This window comes from Harpegnathos saltator, unplaced genomic scaffold (assembly GCF_003227715.2).
Source record: "Harpegnathos saltator strain DR-91 unplaced genomic scaffold, Hsal_v8.6 scaffold38, whole genome shotgun sequence".
Lineage (NCBI taxonomy): Eukaryota > Metazoa > Arthropoda > Insecta > Hymenoptera > Formicidae > Harpegnathos > Harpegnathos saltator.
Genome location: NW_020230183.1, coordinates 596,402 through 619,150, shown reverse-complemented (window position 1 = coordinate 619,150; position 22,749 = coordinate 596,402). Strand labels below are relative to the sequence as shown.

Genomic DNA, 22,749 nt, shown 5'->3' with positions numbered 1-22,749 from the left:
GCAGCGGGAGGAGAGAGAGAGAGAGAGAGAGAGAGGGAGAGGGAGAGAGGGTGTACATTGGAAGAAGCAGTAGGAGTCGGGCGGCAGTGGGAGAGAAACGAGACTCTCGGATTGAGAAAGGGAGAAGGTACCGGGAGAGGAAGACTCCCGGTGATGGGGAGATCGAGGGGGGTGGCAAGGGGGGACGGCAGGGTAGAGTTAGAGAGACGGCAGAAGTGGGAGTCAAGAACCCTACAAGGAATTAAGAGCTTATTCGTAACAAGCACCGTGATGAAGATCCTATGCTTCTAGAGAAAGAGAAAGAGAGATGGGCGGAGAGATAGATAGGGAGAGAAGACCGCCGGCGGAAGACGAGGGGGGCAAGGAGGAAGGACGAAACTACCTCGGTTCTCCCACACCGAAGATCTTTGGAATACCAATCAAGCGGCTAATGCGTTTGGCCATGCGGGCGTCCAATTGCTCTCTCAACGAGCCGGTCCGCGTCGAACTTTCGATCTTACCGATATATATATATATATATATAATACATATCGAGGACTTTCTGTAAGTACGTCGTGGCCGCCGGTTCGATTCGTTAGTACGTCAGGTGCCGCGACCCCGAAATATCCCGGGCTCACGTCTTTACCGCGCCACCCTCATCGAGGGGATGCTTGTTAGAGGCGCAGCCAGCCATCTACCTATCCAGGTATCTCGCGAAGATTAACCCTCCCGGATCTCTCGGTGTCGCCCGCAGATCTTCGGAATTTACCTGCCCGCACGGCAAAGCTGGCCGAGTCATCTCACTAATTGAACGACTAACCGTGAGGCTCGGTTTCGCCCGAGAGCGGAGAGCGGGCGAAAAGTTACGACACACTCCGCGCGATCTTGATCGCTCTCGCGTCGCGATAGAATCTTCGCGTGCTCGCTTCGCGCGAATGTCAACTTGTTGTTTCGCCCCGGGCGGCGGCGCGGCGTTCCGAGCCTCCAGCTGGAATCGGCGAAACGGCCGCTTCGCGCGCGCCCGACGATTGATCGATATGCAACCGCTGGAGAATCAACGCTCGTTACGGCGCGCCTCGAGAGCGCCAAGAGGCCCGTTCTCGCCGAGAGATAACTGTCGCGTAAACGGCGAGATCACGGAGCAGTTCGCGGGAGATGATCGGTGTCGCGGAAGCATAACGGGTTAGCGAGTGACGGCGGGGCGGGGGTGGGGGGGAGACTTAAGTTTTACTAGTTCAGCGGAGCGTCAGGCGTCTGGGATATCCTCGTCTCACACCTGCCGTGCGATTTCTTTTTACCTCTCCCCCCTCCCTTTCAACCACCCAGCACTGTTGGTCAATGCGCTGTGGGCCAACACAGCGTCATCGACTCGATCTGCTTCGCTGCCATCGCGAAATCCGTGCGCGTCTCGAGATGTCTCACTCGGCCGTCTCGCGAAAAAAAATCTAGGCGAGAACCGTCGCGAGAGGCGACGCGACGCGACGCGACGCGACGCGATTCCAACGGGATTCCGCGCCGACGCCACCCTCCTGCCGCGCACCCACGTCTGCAGAGGGGTTCGGATAGAGCGGAGGATAATATTGGCTGCTAGCGTAGTCTGCAGAGAACGCGGAGGCGTCGGCTGCAGAGCGAGGGCCGGGAGAGACGAGGTTGGGAGGCTCTTTAAAGTGGCGCGGCAGTGAGATTTTATAGGAGTTTATCTTCCGGTGATGGGAATGCTGGATGGGAATGGAGCCGTTCAAAACTGCTGGCGGTTATCGCGGCCAAGGAGACGAGAGGGCGGGGTGGTGTGCACGTGCTGGCTCGCCGGGGAGGCGAGAGAAAGAGAGAAAGTGTGTGTGTGTGTGTGGGTGTGTGAGAGAGAGAGAGAGAGAGCGCAGAAAAACGCGCGCTCGCGCTCACGGGCGGCCAAGGGGAGATGAAAACGCGTCGGAGGCGAAGTGGGAAAGAAAGTATTCGCCGGGAGTTGAGGCTACACGTGCCAGGTTAACTTTGCGAACCTTCCGCGAAAGTATGCGGGGAACTCCGATTTCTCGCGGGACGAACGATGCTAACGGTCCGCGCGCGCGCGCGGATTATCCACCCCCGCCGCGCCCCCGCGAGAGAACGACCGCGAGGACGCGCGGGGCACGGTCGGAACTTGTTCATCGAGAAAATGCAGTCCCGGGCTGCATTCAATTATTACTCGAGTATATTATTCCGCCGTTCATCTTCGGAGACGACGCGACGGCGACGGCGACGACGACGACGACGACGACGGGCGAAAGTTTTGCCGGCTTTTCTTTTTCCTTTTTTTTTCCCCCCTTTAACGAGACCGTTGCAACGTGAAACTTTCGTCAACTAAGAGGCATCGATCGAGCTGTCGCGGATATAATCACTCTCTCTCTCTCTCTCTCTCTCTCTCTCGTGCACGTATCATCGAATTATCCGCGCGAAGCTTTTCTCTCGCGAATATAATCGAACGTCCGTGGCGCGTCGAGTCTCCTCGGCTCGAGGTCTCGATGTATTTATTGCCTCGCGACGGGGCATTCCCATTCAGACCGCAGAAACATCTGCGTGGGATTAGCGCCGGGGCTCTCTGAGTTATTAACGAGATTAAATATCCAATCAGAAAGTACGAGGGGGGCGGAGGGAGGGAAGGGGGAGGGGACGAAAGTTCCCCAGCCGCGGAGATCCGCGGCGCGTCTTCGCTCTTCGGCTTTAAGTCATTGACGAGATTCGAGCGGTCCGTAATGAAAGCGGAACTCCGTAACGAAGTCCTACACATTCCTGGTTTAACGAACCATCTCCGAGTGTACGCGGGCGCGCGAACGCGCACGCCCAAGCGCGGGGGAGTATTCAAGGTCGTCGTTAGCGGGTGTTCGGTTTCCTGCGGATCCAGAAACTTTTAACGCCGTCTCGCTCGATCGGGAGGTGTGAAAGGAGGGCGAGAGGGGGAGAGGGAGGGGGAGAGAGAGAGAGAGAGAGAGAAAAGGAGAGAGAGAAAAGGTGAGAAGTATCCGAATTATCACGCTCGCTCGTACCAATGAGAGGCATAAATCAACATTGAACAAAACGGACGAAAGCGATAAAACCGTGGAAATGACAGCGCGTAGCGTTGTCCACCCACGCGCGCCCTCGCGACCGCATGCACACACACACACACACACACACACTGTCTCTCTCTCCGCCTGTCTCCGCGAGTAATACGAGTTATACTGAAATTACGAGCAGCAATGTACGCGCGCGCGACAAGCTCGCGTAGGAAAATATAAATCGCGACCGGCGTATTTTTAGGATTCAGCGGGGGAGAGATTATCGGAGCTCGGAGGCCAAAGCGAGGGTCGTCTTGAGCGCTACGAGACACGCGGCACAGGATAACAGTGGTCATAATTCAGAAACGGCATGGGGGAGGTACTCGGCTCGCCATGGCCGAGCTGTAAATGAGGGAAGAACTCGAAATGACTCGGCTGCAAATGAACACGTAAGCCCTGTGTGATCAACATCGCGGTGCACGGTAGCGGCGTGATTTCAACGGCCGCGAAAGACGAATGACTCGACAACAGGTCCGCCGTGCGCGATTTATCGCGAAATCCGATCGCGATCGAACGGGGAGGGGGAGCCTCGCGGCGATTATCCCGATAACGCGCGCGCGTTCTCGCGTTCTCGCGTTCTCTCCTTGCGCTCGTAATTCGCCCAGTTTGTAAAAATGCAGCTCGCGATCCGGACCCCCGTCGGTGAAGCAACGCAGCGGTGCGTGACGTGCATCCGGTACTCGAGATGTGCCGGAAAGAAATCGCTCGCTCGCTGGCGACGACGACGACGACGACGACGGCTGCGGCGGACGCGAGCGTCGGCGTTTATATTTAAACCGCCGCGGACTCGTCGGAGTCGCCGTGTCGACTGACGCGCCACGTAAGACGCGCACACGCTCTCGCATGGAACGGCCAGATAACCCACGTGACCTTTTCCTCCCTTGCACCTCGCCTCCACCGCCGCCGCCGCCGCCGCCGCCGCCGCCGCCGCGCCGATGCGTCGGCGTGCGCGCGATGCCCCCGCGCGCCACGCCGCGCCGCCCCTCACCGCGACGGCGAGAGTATCGCACGGACAAAAGGTAGGGGTGAAAGAGACGATTGACACAGCGTGCGGACCGACGGGGAGAGGCGCGGGGGGTGGTGATCCGCGCCGGGTCAGACAGAGAAAAAGACACGAGGACGCGCGCAGGGGTAACGCGGCGCCCGTGCTAGCGACGGCTTTCGAACGCGCGCGCGCGTCATGTCCGGCTATGCAAAGTAAGATCCACTTCGATCGGCGCGATATTATCGGCGTTCCTTCCGCGAGTGAGTGCGGCCGCGGTGGAACAAAAGGAGCTTATGAGAGAAGGAAAGGTAAAAGAAAGAAAAAGAGAGAGAGAGAGATTCCAGCGTCAAAGTGTCGCAGGTCGCTCGGCGCGAACATCTGCAAAGTAGCGCGCGATCGAAGCGTCGCCGTTGCGTCGAGGTCGACGCGGGCACGGACGAAAACGCGAGCAGCAAGACTGCAGCGGATCCATCGATCACAGTCATCGGGAATTCCAGCGCGACGCCGTGTCATTTGCGAACTCCAATTTGCACGAGTTAACCGCTCTCTCTCTCTCTCTCTCTCTCTCTCTCTCGAGTTTTGCCGTTCGCGCGCCGCTCCGCTCGACTCGGTGCCGCGCGTCGGCGCTGCATCGACACGCCGCGGATCGTCCTACTCTCGCCACTGGCGAACGGTGAATCAAACGGTAAAGCCACGGTGAAGTCATACCCCGGAGGAGCTGTAGCGCATAGGCCGGGCATAAGAGTAATCGCTTCCTGGAGACTGCGAGAATTAGCGGCGAATTAAAACGCGGTTCTGAGACGGCCGCGCGCTCCCGCGACTTTTCCAGCGGAGCGACGCGCGCTTCGTCGCTCGCAGGATGCCGGCCGCGCCGCCATCCTGCGGGGCGTATCATGACGGAGGGTGCGCGCGAGTCAACTTTAGGTCTCGCGAGGAAGCCGCGGAGACTATAGGCGGTTGGCCATAAGAATAATTGCTTCTTCGAGAGAGCAACAAGAGAAAGAGAAGGGCAGAGAGGGAGAAGGGGGGAGAGAGAGAGAGAGAGAGAGAGAGGCAGAATCGGCGGAGCCGGGCAGGCGCTGGAAGCTACTATGTGGGTGAATCGCCGCGGAGTTTATAAGATGAAGTAAAAGTTCGCGAGCTCTCTCGTGGAGAGCCGGTGGAGCCGCGTCATCGCGTTGAAATTGCTGCGAGGCGAGAGTTTGCGCGCGCGCGCGCGCGCGCGCAGAGAGAGACGGGGGTATTCGGAGAACAACGTCGAACGAGTATCAATGCATTCGAATGAATATGCGAGGTTCCGACGAGAGAAGGTATGCTCGTTATTATAAAGCGACGTCGCGAATATAATCACGCTGAATATTCATTGTCTCGCGTATCGCGCAAACACGAGTATATAGCGTGCACAGCGCGCACCGGGCGACTGGAGTTCTCACTCGATGTCCCGTCCGATCTCTCCGGATTGTCGCGCGCACGCCTGTTCGGAGCATCTCCTTCTCTCTCTCTCTCTCTCTCTCTCTCTCTCTCTCTCTCTCTCTCTGCGTCGTCGTCGTCGTCGTCGTCGTCGTCGTCGTCGGGGAAATCGATACGACGAGCGCGAAAGGACGGTTGCAGTTTAACGGAAACGACTTTAGCTGACGATGCACGTGCGTTACTTCGTAAAGTATTCGAGCACGGGTACGTATCGACGCCATCGCTAGCGGCGATACGTACGATAAATACACAGGGCACATGGCGCGCACGAGAGGACGGATGACGCACGGGGGGTGAATCGCGGGGGAGCGAGGGGAATCGCGGCGAGCCGATGTAGATACACGTACGTGTGGAGGCCGAAACTCAATGAACTGCTATCGATTAGCTGCTCATTTCGCGTCGCGTCGCGTTCGTGCAACGGACTCGTTAAACGATTCGGCCTCTCCTCTTTCAACCTTTGCCGCCGCCGCCGCCGCCGCCGCCGCCGCCGCCCTCCTCCTCGTCCTCCGCCTCTTCCTGCTGCAACACCACCAACGCGACGCCGACGCTGCCTCATTCCGCCGCCGCCGCCGCCGGGTGATGTTCTTTTTTTCATCGCACTCGCGCGCGCGCGTCACGCCGCGCCATCCCGCGGGGGTAGTAAAGCGAGTCACCGGGGTAGTAGGTCACTCGGGATTTTCGAAACGAAAGACGAGGATGCGTGCTCGCTCGAGTTTCCACAGGGTGGCGAGAAAGCGGGTCGAGAACGGAAGGTTTTATAACGTCCTCCGCGCGATGGCCGAGTGATCTTTACAACGCGCTCGGAGGGAGCTCTAATGACACCCTCGATGGACCGTCGCTGTTGAACTACCACGTAGCGAGAGACAGTACTTCGGTCTCTTTCAAGAGAAAAAGGCAAGATGAAAGCAGAAAAGTTACTTGGGACGAAAGGTGCGCTATTGACGTAATACCAATTTGCTGAAATAACAAGGAATATCGTGATATGAGACAGTGTACAAAAAAAATCGGAAATGATACTTTCTCGAATCCGGTTTCCAACGGGCATGAGAGAGGGATTATCTACCCGCGTGTATACAGAGAGAGAGAGAGAGAGAGAGAGAGAGAGAGAGAGAGAGAAGTATACTCGAGCGTATTTCTGTGCCTCGTGCGATATACGTAGTAAAAAGAAGACCTTGATCCGGGGGCTTCCGTTTACAATAATACTTCACGACGGGGACAAGTTCGAGATCATCTCGCCGAGTACACGTGTGAAGAGAGAGAAAGAGAGAGAGGAGGAGGAGAGAGAGGAGGAGGAGGAGGAGGAAGAGGAGGAGGAGGAGAAGGAGGAGAAGGAGGAGGAGAGAGAGCGCGTGTTCGGCGGAACAGGAAATTTACGTGAATCGCGGCCCGATTTAACGAGCGATCGTCGTGTTCGATTTGGCGCGCGTCCAATCGTCGGCGGCGCTTAGAGAGCGCGACGCGAAAGAGTCGAGAAGCAGCGGCGTAGCTCGCGCACAGCAAGAGGAAGACAACGACGACGTCGACGACGAGGAGGAAGAGAAGGAGGAGAATAGGGACGTGGCGGAGGAGAAAGAGGAGAGCAGTGACGAAGGGAAGAACACAGCGGGTGCGTGTGGAAAGGTGCGTTGTACTCAAACAAAGTGAGATATAATTAAACGGTAGACCGAGCGGGAGAGGCGGGAGGGAGGGGGCGCGTTCGTGTGCGCTTCGCTCCTGCGGGACTCCACGTGTGAAAGTCTCGCGGCCGCACCTCGGTCATCGCTAAAAAGATCTGCCGCGCGGCGAAGTAATTGACTTTCTAGGGGAGGAGGCGTCCTCTCTCTCCTCTCTCCTCTCTCTCTCTCTCTCTCTCTCTCTGCGCCTCGCGACGTCTCTCACGTGTGTCGGAACGGCCGCCGAAATAGAACATGGCGCGCGCGCACGCCTCTTCGACAGCAGTCTCCGTCAACGAGAGAGACAGAAAAACAGAGAGAGAGAGAGAGAGAGAGAGAGAGAGAAAGAAAGACGCGTCCCTCGTCTCGCCCGTACGACTTCCTCGTCGTCGGCCCCGCGGCGTGTTCGTATACGTTCGTTAGCTCTCGCGCATCCGGGAATAAAGAAACGCCGCATGATAATAATCGGGACGAAACGCAGGAAAGATTGGCCCGATCTATCCTCCAATTTATTAAACCCACATTTTCCACACGATACGCGGATATATCAATTTTACGAGCTCGAAATGCGCACGCCCGCGCGCCAGGATTAATGATTCGTGGGTTTCGATTTGATCGCGCGCGCGTGCGAGCTTCGTCGGCGATAATTGGTACGAATAAACCTGGAGGGGCAGGGGGGAGCGTTTTTTATGGATGCGCGCGCAGGCGCGCAAATAAATATGCCGATATCGCGTTACGTTACGTTAACGTTCGAGTGCGGCTTCCTGGCACAGATTCGGTCCACCTTGAAAGCCGAGCCGAACCGAGCCTGAGCTGAGCCGGCGGAAAAAGGCAGCCGCCGCGTACACGAGCGTGCATATATATGTATACATATATATGTGTGTGTGTGTGTGTGCATTGCTCGGCGGAGAGCCGCGGAAAAAGGTCTGCGCCGTGGTGCGGCGGAGCAGCCACCCCCCATCTCCCAGACGCGGCGCCTCCGCGCCTGCCGCGCGCGCTCTGCACACTGCAACCCCCCGAGAGAGCCCCGTAAATAATGGGGGCGATTAAGCGTAATATAGGATACACACAGGCTACGTGCCGTAATACGGTCCGAAAGGGTACGACGTTTCTGGTATCGCGTCCCCGACCCCTCCCTGGTCATGGAAATAGCCCTTAGCGGCTCTCGGCAGAGGCGGCGCGCGCGTGTGCCAACCCTCGGCAGTCTTCATGTACACGCGTACACTTAGCGCGCGGTAATATCGCACGAAGGAGAAGAAGGAAAAGGAACAGACGAGGAGGATGAAAAACACAGCGATCGCCATAAAACGGTCGCGCCCGACCCAACGAGACTCGCGAATCCTCTCTCCTTGCCGCGACGCATACGCGCGCGCGCGCGCGCGCGCTCGTTGACGGATCGCTCTCGCGCCTTGTTCGATTTTCCGCGGGGGTGAAGGAATTATCTCTCCCTACCGGAGAGTCGCTTTATTCATTTACTCTTGCGTTCGCGTAGACATGCATAGACACATGATATACGTACACGAGTTTGCAAAGGTTAAAAGTGCAGTTGGACACCCTAAGACGCGGTGAAACTTGTCGTAGGCGTGATTTAAATGAAAATTCGATTATCCCGGGTCCTCATCCCGAATGTTCCGCTTCATCTGCAAGTGACACGGGTTTGCGCGTGCACGCGCGACCACATCCGCGCCGAATTGGCCGCGGCGGAATCGACTGTGGGCGAGTTCAGAAGAGCAGACGCATCGAGCGCGTCGGGAGCGCGGAGGTAGATAGGTGTAGGTTGGTGTAGGTAGATAGGTAGATAGATAGATAGGTAGGTAAGTAGGTAGGTAGGTAGGTAGGTAGGTGGATAGGAAGCGCGTCGTCGGTTTTTGCTCGCGCTCCGAGGAGACCGGCATCCGACCTCATTTCCACATGGCGTTTCAGACCGCTCGAGTCGCTTCCGCTCCCCTGATCATCGACTTTTGCCAAGAATCCGCGGCCTTTGCCGCGCGAATGAGAGCCGCTGTGCAGACGCGACTCATTGTCAGAGGTCTTGGCAACTTCTGGAGAGTGGGCGTCGTCGTCGTCGTCGTCGTCGTCGTCGTCGTCGTCCGTCGTCGTCGTCGTCGTCGTCGTCGTCGTCGTCGTCGTCGTCGTCGTCGTCGTTGTCGTCGTCGTCGTCGTCGTCGTCGTCCGCGGCGCAAAGCGGCGTCCGTCGGGTAGCTTGTACTTTTCGTACGGTCATCGTCCGCCTGTGTGCATGCGCGTGTGCATGGTGCGTCTTCACACGCACGCACGCACACGCGCATACACCCGCGACTTGCAAACGGACGCGTCTACCTACGTGCATCCCGTGCATCGTCGTGTTGCAATGAACGGACCCGTTACGGAGATACCTTAACGCCTATCTCGCATTTGAGTCTCCTCCTCCTCGTCACATCCTCCTTCTCTCCCCCGCTGTCCCGCTCTCTCTCTCTCTCTCTCTCTCTCTCTGTCTCTCTCTCTCTCTCTCTTTCCCTCCGGAAACGCGCATGTATGTGTGCGCGATAAAGTGTATTCCGTATACGGAGTAATATCGGCACCGTGTGCGACTCGAGTACGATTGTTGGGAGATCGACACCGCCGACGTCCTGTGTGTTCTACGCGCCGATGCACCCACACACGTACGCGACATATATATACACACACAAGCGCGGTATACGGTATATAGTCGGCTTCGGATAACGTACGTATCGATCTCGCGCGTAGAACGTTCTATCGGGAGCGAGGCTGATTCCGACTCGGAAGCAAAAAGGCAGAAAGAAAGAAAGAGAGAGAGAGAGAGAGAGAGAGAGAGAGAGAGAGAGAGACGCTCCGGGGAAAATCGAGACGACTTTGACGAGATCGCTAAACCAAGCGTTCTCTCATCGTCGCGCGGAGACTCTCGACAGTCGCGTCCGCCGTGATTCGCGGAGACTCACGGATTCGTCGCGGCCGATCGCATCATCCCGCGGGAGGTTGCATCCTCGTCGAGAAGAAATTCGAGTGCTATCATCATCCGTTAATCGAACGCAGGCGGACTCTTACGTAAGTGGGCTCGCGTGGAAGAACTGGACACGGTCAATAAATTGATTTTCGCTAAAGCTAGGTAATTCCACGCGCACGTGGAGGAGGATCGAAAGAGAGACAGAGAGAGACAGAGAGAGAGAGAGAGAGAGAGAGAGAGAGAGAGAGAGAGAGAGAGAGAGAGAGAGAGAGAGAGGATGATCCTCCGCAGCGGCGCGCGCCGGAGAGGCTGCGTAGCGAATGCGTCTTAACCATACCCTGCTGTACGTGATGGCTTTTAACGCGCGGCGGGTTTATTTTTTCTCGTGCGTGCATCCCACGTAATGCGAATTAATCCTCCACTCGACGCGTCGCGATCTGAATGCGAAATTGTCGGCTCGCAGCCGACGATCCGGCTCCTTTTCCCACCTCCTCGTCTCGTTGCGCAAAAAAGAACGGAGGATTTCGAAATTTCCCGCACCTGCCGATTCTAATATCGAATTACTCGCGGATAAAAATACCGACGCGCTTCTTCAAGAACTGAGGAACAGGCAGAGAGACCGACAGACAGACAGACAGACAGAGAGGGAGAGAGAGAGAGAGGGGGAGGGGGGAAGGGAGGAGGGGAGGAAGAGAGAAAGAGGAAAGTACTTTCACTTTCCTCGCGAATCCGCCCGTAAATCACGCGCGTACAATGTTCCGTTCCCGCCGGATTCGCACCGGGTAGCCGGTGCTCGAAAAATGCTCGACGAGCCGCGCGTGTGATGCTAAGTTAGTACGTGCTTGAAAAGCCCAATCACCCGACGCAAGCGCGATTCAGCCGCGACATAAACGCTGAATGATGACGCTCCACCATGTTGTTGCATCTACACCTCGAACGCGCGTACATGTACGAGCGCGCGCGATATTGGCCAACGCGGGTACTCTCGGCTCTTAAGAAACTCGTCGTGACATTTTGTGGACGGACGACTGTGAAGTAATCGTAATCGCTCTCGGCTCTCGGCTTCCCGGAACGCGAGCCGATCGATCGATCGGATCGACCGATTTTGCCACGACGAGAATCGACACGGAGCATCGTTGCGCGCGTGTCCTCCCTCTGCTCGATCCGGCTCGGCCACGAAATTAATCGCGAGGGAAAAATCGTAGCCGGCGATAGATCCTCTCGGTCGTAACGTCGTGGTGTAAAAACGGTACGGCGAATCGCTCGAGTAATACGACGCGAGTCGGCCGACGTTGATGAAATCAACGGCCGATAGTTAATGACATCAGGCGCCAACGCCGGGATCTTAGGAAGCCGAACGGTAACGGAGAACAGCGAGAACGCGGGGCGGAAGTCCCGCGGAAATCTGGATGACTGGCGGATGCGCCAAATCGTGGACGAAGCGCTGCCGTTTCCTCTATAAATCACCGCGCGCGCGCGGCCAGACAAAACGCGCGTAATCTAGAATCCGACGGTCACGCGGCGAATCATTCGGCGTCTCCGGGCATCAGGATACACCTCCCGTGTAAAAACACAAGAGGAGAGAGCACAGAGAAGTGGAGGACGATGAAGAAGAGGAGGAAAACTCGTGCAACTCGTTATAATTGTATGGTCGTTCGTTCTACTTTGCGCTCTGGTTGGATTACGATGCGAAGATGCAGAGCGGCTGCTCTGATTCGGCGAAAAACTGAGGAATCAGTCACGCGAGCACGAGTCGTCGTGTGTCTTCGTGTGTCGCACTGAGTTGTATTTTTGATGCAAAGACGCGCGTCAATTAGCACGCACCAAGGGGTCGAAAGTGTCGGTCGTTTTGTACCTTCGCGAGCTACTGCGCGCTCATCGCGAGCGCCGACGCCGAAGTTCAAAGTCGTAGATTTCAATTAACCGCGACCGCCCGTGGCCGACCTCATTCCTTTCCTCTCCGCCTTTTTCTCTCTCTCTCTCTCTCTCTTTCTCTCTCTCTCTCTTCTTCTCTCCAGCGCAACGGCACATCTCGAACGCAACAGTATGCATCAACGTCCGCCGTAGGGTTGTTGCTGCCGCAGTCCCCCCCTCCTGCCCCGCAGATCCCCGCGCGCGCGCACGGCACATAATCGAAATGCAAAGCGGCACGGGGCGCGTCTTTAGATCGATGATATTAGGCGTGATAAGTTATCTCCGGCCCGCCCGGTAATAACGGCACCGCGGGAACGTGATTGATGTACTCGCGCCGCTAAGAAACTGGCGAGGGAACATTCGCTAACTCTCTCTCCCTCATGCCGACCAGCTTCGGACATGTACGAAAATAGTAGCTGAAACAAGAGACACGTGTTTGTGCTTTGCAAGACACGTGCGCACGTGCTTCCCCGTACGTTTAAGAGTCCAAGTAATTCCTCGAAGGTAATTCGATAAGACCGATCGCGAGCAAACACCTTCGGCATCCCGACCGGTGTACCGCAAGATGTTTTACGTAGCGGAATTCTGCCGCGTCCAATTTTCATCATGCGCGTAAGGAAAATTTCCAGCGAGTAATACCAAGTCGACGACTTGTTAGCCAGCCGAAAATTAATTTTTCGACAGGTGGAACGTGTCGGCGATAAGTCAGACCGTCAAAAATTGATTTTTCAGCAAGTAGAACGAGTCAGCGATCAATCAGACACTCGGAATCTCTCTCTCTCTCTCTCTCGCATCTCGTTAACTTGATTAAGAAACTGACAACTTTTTTAATTTTTAATTATCTTATTTACGTAATGTCCCATTAATTTTATATATTGAAATATCACGTTTTGGTGTATATACATATTTGTATGTTATAAATACATAAATAAATAAATAAATAAATGAATATATATAATAGCTCTGAAAGCAGCAATCTGACAGGATTCACATGCCCGCGCGATGATATTACAATCAAATTCGAGATCGCGTTTCGTCACGAGTGACTTTTACAAGAGTGGCGCGAATGAACGACGAGAGGAGCGGGGGAGGGGGGGGCGGAAACGACAAAGAGAGAACGGGAGGGAGGGAGGGAGGAATGTGACGGCGATAATTCGTAAAATTATTTTAATCTCAAAATTACACCGCGGAAGGATAAATCGGGCCCGAATCTCGGCGAATGATTGTGCGACTGATAGTGATTACGGCGATCGATCATGAAGCCGCGGGAGAGCAGGTTGCGGAGGAGGAGCGGAGATGGAGGGAGGAGGTTATGGAGCGGGCGAATTACTATGCTACGCCCTTCTGGATAATTGAGTACCTGTCGGATACTCCGTGCGCGAGACTTACGCGGGATAGGTGGTAAAATTCAGCATAAAAATCCCTCCCTCCTCCTTCTTCTCGTCTCTTTGCCCCTCGCTCAAATCATGCCCTATGACCGTGCACGCCGATATTACGGGGCATTACCATAACTGCCGCTGCATTATGGCAATTTTCAATTTTGCCGCGCTCTCGATCGACCCTCCTAAATGACTTCACTGCTACCATACGGCGAGGGAAAAATCCGACGGACGCAAACACGCGCGAGTTCGTGGACGTGACGGAAAAGGTGAAGTAGCGGGGGAAGGAGGAGGAGGAGGAGGAGGAAGAAGGGACAGAGGAGATGGAGGAGGTCAGCGGGAAATCCAGGTAGGGATACATCGAACACGCGAGAGTGGAGGCGATTAAAACGACCCGACGCATCGCGCGCGGCGCGGCGCGGCCGCGAAATTCTATTGCATGCTCGGACCTCGGTAAATAAATCAATAATGACTGTTCATTACCTGTGCGTTGCGGGGGTAACACGCATCTTCGTACGAGGTTCTAGCTCGACTCACCTGGAACAAGAGGGAGAAACGTATGCATTAGAGGGAGATGATTGAATCGGTCGCGATGACAATCATAAAATACTCCTCCACGTGCAATTACACGGTCCCTTTGATCGAAGCCCCGGCAAAAAAAATCGGCGCGGGGATTGACGTTTTTACGATCGATTAGATCGATTAGACGGAGTGAACGTAGAACGAGCCGCGGCGATTGGACGCGGCGGTTTTATCGTGAGATCGGACTCGCGCGGTCGCTCCTAAGTATCCGCGGTAACGGTGCGAGATCGACGGGATTCCTTCACGAAAGTAACGGCGGAGAGAGAGGGGCGGCGGCGGCGACGGCGGCGAGAACGGCGCGAAAGGTCTCTCCTCGGCGGGTGTTTCCTCCCGAGAGAATGAAATTCTACGGTCTGGATACATCTTCCTTCGCGTTCTCCCGTACGAATGTACGAATGTGCGCGCGGAATCCGAAATTCGCCGGGTATCTCCTGGGATCGCGCGACGACAAACTTGCGTCTAAAAAAGGAACAAACGGAAGAAGAGAAAGCAACGAGATCGAGATGCGAAATATCTGGAATTTCTCTGCCGTTATTAACGTAGTAACGCAGAGACGCGAGACACGCGACACACACGCCTTATCGTCGTCGTCGTCGTCGTCGTCGTCGTCGTCGTCGTTCAGACTCCAAGTGCCGATATCAACAGCCGATCGTGACGAGATTCCGCTCGCCCGATTCACCCTTCTTCGTGTCTCGCCCCTTTCCCTCTCACATTTTAATTAGCGCAGTCGTACAAACGATGCGCGCGCGTGCGATCAAACGGCGAGAGTGGCACTCTTCACGGCGGCGTCGTCTCGCGACGCTCTTATTTTTCTCGCTCTCGCGCTACACCGCCGCCACCCCGTCTCGCCTCATCGCTTCGCCTCCCTCCTCGCCGCAGCCGCTGCGTTCCCTCAAAGGACCATCCCGCTCTGGCTTCCAACTCCGACCTTATTTCCATGGTCGCCGTCGCGTCGCATCGAGTCGCGTCTCGTCTCGTTTCTGCGAGGGAGGCGAGACTGAGACTCTTCCAGGAACGTTACCTCTGACATTCGTGAAACGAAATGCACGACGCGACGCGACGCAGAGAAAGGGAGGGGGAGAGAGAGAGAGAGAGAGAGAGAGAGAGAGAGAGAGAGAGAGAGCCGACAAGCTGCCGCTGGCGTCGTAACGTTAAACTGACTCTCGATGGAATTGCACGGCGGACGCGCGCTTGCGCTCGCTCGCAGCAGCTCGCAGGTCGCAGCTCACGCGCGCGTCCGCCGCACTCTAGCCAAGTAAGGCTTCGACGAGCGCAAAAGTTCGCCGAGAGTCATCTCGCGTCGAGGACGCGGGGTGTCGCACACGTACGCGCGGCGTACCGATATATCGCGAGCGGCACACTCGAAAATCATTCGCAGCAAACGGCATTTTCATGCGGCCGCGTGGGCGGCGGGCTTTTGTTACCTCGGTGCAATGACCCGCGAACAATATTAATTCCCCCCCACGGTCCACCCTGTCCCTCCTCGCACCACCGGCGGGCCGCCCCGCGAAGGGGGAGCGCAATATTTTACATTCTCTATTGACAAGAGCTCGTGCTGGATTTCGATGATTTTACCTCCTCCTCTCCCTCCCCGCCACCCTCACCAGCCCGCGCCGTCCGTCCGCCCGTCCCCCCTCCCGCCGCCGGCCAAGCCCCCTACACGCCGGCCATGCAAAGTGCAATACCGTCCGCGAGGAAGAGCATTCGACGAAATGAATTGTGGATATTTTAATATCGAATTTCTAAGAGCGTCGCACAGAGTCGCGCCGGCAGCTCCTTTGCGCACACGCCGAATCGCCCAATTACAATGAATCATCAGCGCACGGGCGAGGAGGAGGAGGAGGAGGAGGAAAGCGGGCGGCAGAGCTCCGTGAAATTTCCGGTGCTTCACGTGCGCTTCGCGCGGCTGCAATTCGTAACGATCGCGAAGGCGCATCCGACGAAATGACTTATGGACTTAAATATCGGCTCTTCGAGAGTGCCGAGTCTCATCGTGAAGAATAAAAATATAGCATCCGCATATTATATCTCCGCGAGTGCCATTGCATCCCCTGCCCCGCCCCCTCTCTCTCTCTCTCTCTCTCTCTCTCGTCCCTTCAATTTCGGTTGCATTCGTGTAGGATTTTCGAAAAGCACCCCGAGGGGCGAGGCCGACGATTAATACGAGAAGCTGATAATGATGAACGTGCGCTGTTAATAACTGTCGACGAGCAAATTATCAAATTTCTCGCCGAAATCCTAAAGTCTCAAGCAGACAAATCTGATTTTAGCGCACGCTAATCGTAATCGCGCTGCGCAACTGCAGCCGATCACAGCGTATCCGTCACGAGTCCCATTCGCGCAACCAGCCCGGGGATTACCGGCGCGATTCGGCGATTCAGTGGCTGCAGTTTTCGATTATTAGAAGGACGACCGATAAACATGATCATACGATTCGCGAATAACACGTGCACGCACGCACGCACGCACGCACGCACGCACGCACGCACGCACACACACACACACACACACACACGCGCGGCGGACAAACGCGCGAGCGCGCTTTTTTTCTCTCTCTCTCTCTCTCTCTCTCTCCCCTCTCTCCTTCTCGTCGCGAATCGCTCGCGCGATGAATAACCATTACTTAAGTGCGAACAATGCCGGCCGGCGACCCAACCCAGCGCCGCACGCAACCGAACGCGTAGTTTACACGCGCGTATGCAAATCAGACGCGGCGCAGCGAGGAGGAACGAATCCCGCTCGCGAGGAGAGGCACACCCGGCGAAACGTCCTCGCCCGCGCGCGCGCGCACGCGATCATCTTCCCGATCCAATTAGCGCTCGCCTCTTCGAATTAACGACGCTGCGGAGTTAACGACAGATTTTCGTTGCTTATCGCCTCGACGTGCAGCTCGGCAGTCACGGCGAAGAATCTCGAGAGATCAAACGACGGCTCAACGGCGGAAGTATCCTCCTCCAAGGGGGCAGTATACGCGATATCGAAACGTCGCTCTCTCTCTCTCTCTCTCTCTCTCTCTCTCTCTCTCTCTCTCTCTCTCTCTCTATACGTACTCCCTTTAATAACCTGAAAACTCCCTCGGGTCTTCGCCGCACATCTAGCTGGGGAGATCGGTCGGGGCAGCGAGAGGGACAAAGAGAGAGAGAGAGAGAGAGAGAGAGAGAGAGAGAGAGAGAGAGAGCGAGGGGGGGGGAGGGGGCGGCTCTAAGAATTCAATTAACGGTAATTATACGGCGACCCACCCCGCGGTCCTCGTTACTTTTCCCGACGCTCTTTTCCCGACCCGCCGTACGGCACCCACGTCCTCCCTCCTCCTCTTTCAGCCCGGCCGCGACTGTCGACTCGGTCACAGCTGCAGGTGCATTCGCATGTGCAAAAGACGCGAACGAATCCCTGCCAGAAAGTTTGCGCCAAGTCCCATTTGGGATGGCTGAAACCTTCCCGTTTCCTCGTTCTCCTCTCCTCCTCCTCCTCCTCCTTCATGCCTCGCTCCGTCCCTTCGGTTCCTTTTCTCCCGCCTCCTGCCCCTATGGTCTTTATCCCCGTTTCTTTCAGACTACCGCGGAAAGGGGGAGGGGGGCTTGCATTTAATGCTCCACGGGAGAGTCCTTGAGAATTGGCCGCGGCTGTAGCAGCGCGACCGGCTAATTGTGTGTCCGCAGAGTTTTCGGGGCTTGCGACGGCGGCGAGGTTGGCCGCCGCTTTTACGGCCGCGCCCGGATAAGGGCGTCGGCGGGTCCTGCCAAATCCGGCGTTAGCCCGGCCAGGTCTATAGGTGTCCCGAAATCCTCTTTGCATCCGGCATGACGCAACGGGGAAGGGCCGCGACGCGGACTCTCGGCTGCGCCGAGAGAGCTCCACCTCGAACGAGTGTTTAACCTCCGCCCTCGTCTATTCGCCTGGCGCGTTCTCAAGACGGCAACTTCGTCTCGACGGAGACGACGCGACGCACAGTGAGAGAAAATTGCACTCTCTCCGGACGGGCGGTTTGTCTCCTTCATCGAAGTCGCTCGGGCGACCTCGCGCGGTTGCGCTTACCGTGCCGGCGAAAATTTAATGCGAATTAAACAATGCGAGTGGGTAAAAATAGAACGAAGCGAGAACACAAAGGATACAAAAGCACGCGCGCCCACGTTGATACGTACGTTCAGCTTCCTCGAAGAGCTTCCTCTCCGAGAGGCGTCGCTTGGAAAAAGACGCGTACAATTTATGAAATTTCAAGCGCGAGAAAGACGCCCGTTCTTCAGGTACGACACCGTCACTTGAAAGCGTTGCGACGCTTTGTTGCGCGACGGAACGCGCGGACGTTAGGAAGATCGAAAGAGGAGGAAATTAGAAATCGGCAACGCTACTAGGATTCTCGTCCTGCCCCTCAAATTTTCGGATGACGCACGCATCCCGCGGAAACGATGGAAGCGTAGCCGACGGTCCAGCATCAGCACATTAATCGCGAGTATTATTCGTAGAATATCGATATCGAAGGATACCACCACATCGACGTATTCAGGATGCGAAAGTCGCATTAGCGTTTCTTTTCTCGCCTGAGACGAATGTCGCGCGATGTCTTGCGCGAAACGCGAATACGGACGTCGCCGGATTGATCGGCCTCGACTCGGCTCGGTTCCTTAAAAATCCGGAGCGGATACGCGCGCGCGCGCGCGTGCCGGCGACAAGCCGCTGCCCTTTTTTCCGCTCCCGTTTTTCTCCTTTTAGTTACGCAATTTCGGCGCGTGGCGCGCGCACGTCGGACGGTATGCAGTCGGACGTACATATGTCGGATAAACGGGCAGTTATCGCCGGTAAATTTCAACGCGCGCGATATGTAATATCAATTAAAACGCGCAGCCATAACTATGCTGCGAGGGGGAAGCCCGTGTCGAAATACCGTAGCGAATATTTTCCAATTCTGCGCAGCTGGGAAAAAATCGTGAGAGGCGAGCGCGAGGGACGGAGACAGAGAGGTGGGAGCGGGAAGGGGTGAGAGAGCGAGAGAGAGAGAGAGAGAGCGAGAGAGAGAGAGAGAGAGAGAAGGGTGGGATGGTGCGAGCGAGAGAAATGCGGCCGTTTTTATTGAGTTTGCAAAAAACATATTCGTTTTCCGCGTACTTCCGCGAACACCTTCCGCTTTTTTTTCTCCCTTCGCCTCCCGCCTCCTCGCTGCCCGCCCGCTCTCACTCACTCACTCTCCCCCGCGCTCTTCCTTTTTTTTTTCGCCCTCGCGTCTCTGTCCTCTCTGCTGGCAGTGATGTCCTATCCGCTGCCGCCATCCATGAAAGAAGAGAGAAAGAGCTCGCACACAGTGTGCGCGCAGGGGAAGATAAAACAATTTGATAAATCGCTCGTGGCGCGAGGGGTTGCGACGTCCCCTTACCCCCGTCATTGTGTGTGTGTGTGTGTGTGTACACCGTGGGCTATATTCACGCTACACTCGTTCGGAAACTCGTCGTGGGTTAACCGTTAAAGCCGCGGCAACGTACCCGTAGATAAGTGTTAGGTATCAACTTGTTGCATTAATTACAGCCGGGAAGGCTATTAGCCATCGATTCGCGCGAGGCGACCTCGCCTCTCTCGCCGTGCAGTCAGCTCTCTTCCACATTTCTCCGCACGGTCGCGCGCGCGCGCGCGCGCGCACATTGTCGCGCGTGTGCGCTATGTGCGCGTCGTAAACACACACGTAGACACGCCGGCGAGAGACACACGTACAAGCGCTGCGCATGCACCACGTACGTCCACGCGGAGATCTCCCGGACTTTACGCGTCACTCCAGGTTACGGCGCGCTGTGCAGCCGAGCGGCCGGGAGACAGATCCTCGCGCAGGATCCGAAGGATCCGAGGATCGATCTCCGAGCATTCTTAATCTCCCAATTACGGGCGAGAGGGAGGCTCCTCTCCACGTTTGCAAACTCTCTCTCTCTCTCTCTCTCTCGAGCGAGCGAGCGAGCGACAATCTCGGAGAATGCCAAAGATGGAGAATAATATCCGCGTCGAAAATGGGGGGCGAAAATCAAATGAAAAATTCGCACCAACGAAATGGAACTGTCGAAGAAACTCGCCAGACATATAAGGACAATAATAAGGACAAAGTGAGTACGCTCCGAACTTGATTGAATAACCCGCATATACGTCGCTCGCATGCACACCGAGTCATGTACGCCTTCTCCCTTCTCGCTCTCCCCCACTCGCCCGCCTACGTTCGGCGGGAGCGAGTACAAGTTATATCGAGACGCGGCTTAATGGACGCACACGCGGTGCTTTTACGACAGTTTAAAAGAGCGTCCCGGTGTGTCACACAGCGGCGCGCTCGTGCGCACCGAAAAACCGCGCGCTCTCGCTTCGGATGCACTCCGAGCAAAAGGAAGGTGTTTGCAGGAGCGGATACGTGAACCGGAAGTGGTCTGTAACACCGCGCCTCGCTGCCGGCAATTACGCGGACCCACACGGCTATCCCTATCAACTCTGGCGGTACGCGCGCGCGCGCGCGCGCGAGTGTAAATTCTCGCGTGCACGTGTACGTGTGTATGTGTGTGTGTGCGCGCGCGCGCGGCGGACGTGCGTGAGTCCCGCCGGACTGTCGATCGCTCCGTGTCACACACATGTACGCGGTGTAACTCGCGGCGCGGACGTGTGTGCGTGTACCACGACGCAACGGCGCGGCGCGGCGCGGCCGGATGAAAAGAAAAAAAAAGAAAGAGAAACGCTCGCGCGTCGCTCCCCCCTCTCTCTGTCCCTCCCGGCCGCTCACTCGCTCCTTCTTCTCCGTTATGACGGCCGCGCGGCGCGGCGCGGCGCGGCGCGGCGGTCGGCTCACCTTGATAATGCGAGATATCACGCAAGTACACGAGTAAACTCGTGCACGCGTTTCGTACGTGTACGCGAGGCGGTAGGGAGGAGGAGGAGGAGGAGGAGGAGGAGGGGGGAAGGGAGACCGGTAGGTATCCGTAACTAGACACTCGCCGTTTGCTCCCATCCGCGCGCGCTGCGAAATTAATTATCCCGCGCGTTGCGTATCGCGCCGTCTTTATTTGCCGACCCTGCGCGACCTGCGCGCGCCTCTCGTTTCTTCTTCCTTTTGTTCTCCCCTCCCCCCTTCTGTTTTCCTTCCGTCTGCCATTCTATAAAGGAATACCGTGTCGAGGGAATGTCACAACACGCCGTTAAGTTTCGAGGTAACGGTGGTGGAGAGCGAGAGAGCCGTGTCCGTGTCCATATTCATTTCTCGCTTCCACCGGGCGGACAGGTGGTGGTGATCCATACCTGAGCCGTCACGCGTGCGCATTTCAAAGTATTTTAAATACAAAGCCGCTCGCACTCTCTCGCGATAAAACTCGCTCGCGGAAAGGGTACCTGAATCCTGAAATACAACGAAGAGCGATCGACCGGCCGGCCGGCCGGAGACCACCCGCTTCGTTCCTCGAAGCAGGACGAATCAGGAAGCGCGGATGAACCTGCCCGCCGATCCGCTGAAAAAGTGAAAAGGTAGAGGGGAGGAAGCGTGGCGAGGGGGGAGGGGGGGGGGGTAACGACGAACGCGCTGTCGTCATTAGCGCGTCATCGAAGTCAGTTTCCGTGGAGTCACGTATCGCCATCCCCGTCGCCGCCGCCGTCGCCGCCGCCGTCGCCGCCGCCACGTCGGTGACGCCGCGGTCACCGGCAGCACCGCACGCCGCGGTATCGCACGGTGTCGTGTTACGCGGATAAATTCGAAAAGGTCGATATTTTGAAATGCCATCGCCAGGGGTTGACCGGGGGCTATTTTGAGTGTGCCGTACGTAGCCACGTAGAGCCCGAACACACCACCCGTCAATAATCCGCTGAATAAACTATCGTCCACCCGCCCACACGAGCCACCCACCCATCCACCACAACTCCACTCAAGCGCCACGTACAGCCGAGGCATATATCACACGCGGGGGCCTGCGCGTGCCTGTATACGATCGTGGCCAACGTGCACGCATATACGGTATACGTGCTAATATATGTACCGCGGAGGCCCGTCTGAACGGACATACGTGAGAGCGTACGTGTGTGACGGCCGGTGGGTAGTTGGATAGGTGGGTGGCTGGGTGGGTGGGTGGGTTGGTTGTGGTCGGTCGCTTGTGAGGGGCAAAGGGGGGGGAGAGAGAGAGAGAGAGAGAGAGAGAGAGAGAGAGAGAGAGAGAGAGAGGAGACCGTAAACTCGACCAGCGCGCGAGTAGTCATGAGGAGGAGACGCGACGTGATGGCTACGAGCGGCGGAACGGTGGAAGTCGCTGAACTTGGGCTCGCCTCGGCTCGGGGACGAGAGGGAATCGAGAAAAGCACCGTGTCGAATTCGCCCCGCCGAAGAGCGTGTCGGAAGCGGCTCCGTCCCCGAAGGGGACGAGAACGCGCGCTCGCTGTAGAAGATATACACGTCGCATACGCGGTCGCGATTCGATCATTTCAGCGCGCGCGCGGAATAATCGTGCGATTGTTAAACCGGCGAGAAGCTCGAATTACGCGGTGTTTGTGCATAGTTAACAGCCTGATAATTCATGCAACCGTTTCGCTCGTAATGATAGCAGTTTTTATCAAATTTCGAACCTCTTTCCCCTCCTCTCTCTCTCTCTCTCTCTCTCTCTCTCCTCTCTCTCTCTCTCTCTCTCTCTCTCTCTCTCTCTCTCTCTCTCTCTCTGGTCAACGGCAGCCGTTCTTGCGCGACGCAAGGACGAGGAATAACGTGTGATGAAAAATGACCCGGTGTCGTTATACGCGATGTTTATACGTGTATAGCACGAATACAGTCTTGTAGAGC

The 22,749-nt window shown here is 56.6% G+C and overlaps 1 protein-coding gene across 8 annotated transcripts in view; it reads right to left on the bottom strand.

Annotated features, from left to right (window-relative positions):
* The window catches only part of LOC105186238 (nucleolar protein 4-like), a 76,615-nt gene that overhangs the window by 39,908 nt on the left and 13,958 nt on the right, over positions 1 to 22,749 (bottom strand). For 4 of the 8 annotated variants that reach the window (XM_019842832.2, XM_019842833.2, XM_011146300.3 and 1 more), the window contains exon 2: positions 13,881 to 13,934. The exons of the other annotated variants lie outside the window; for them this stretch is intronic. In XM_019842832.2, coding sequence (XP_019698391.1) covers positions 13,881 to 13,934 — 54 coding nt within the window. The remainder of the gene's footprint in view (positions 1 to 13,880; positions 13,935 to 22,749) is intronic. 8 annotated transcript variants of the gene reach the window in all.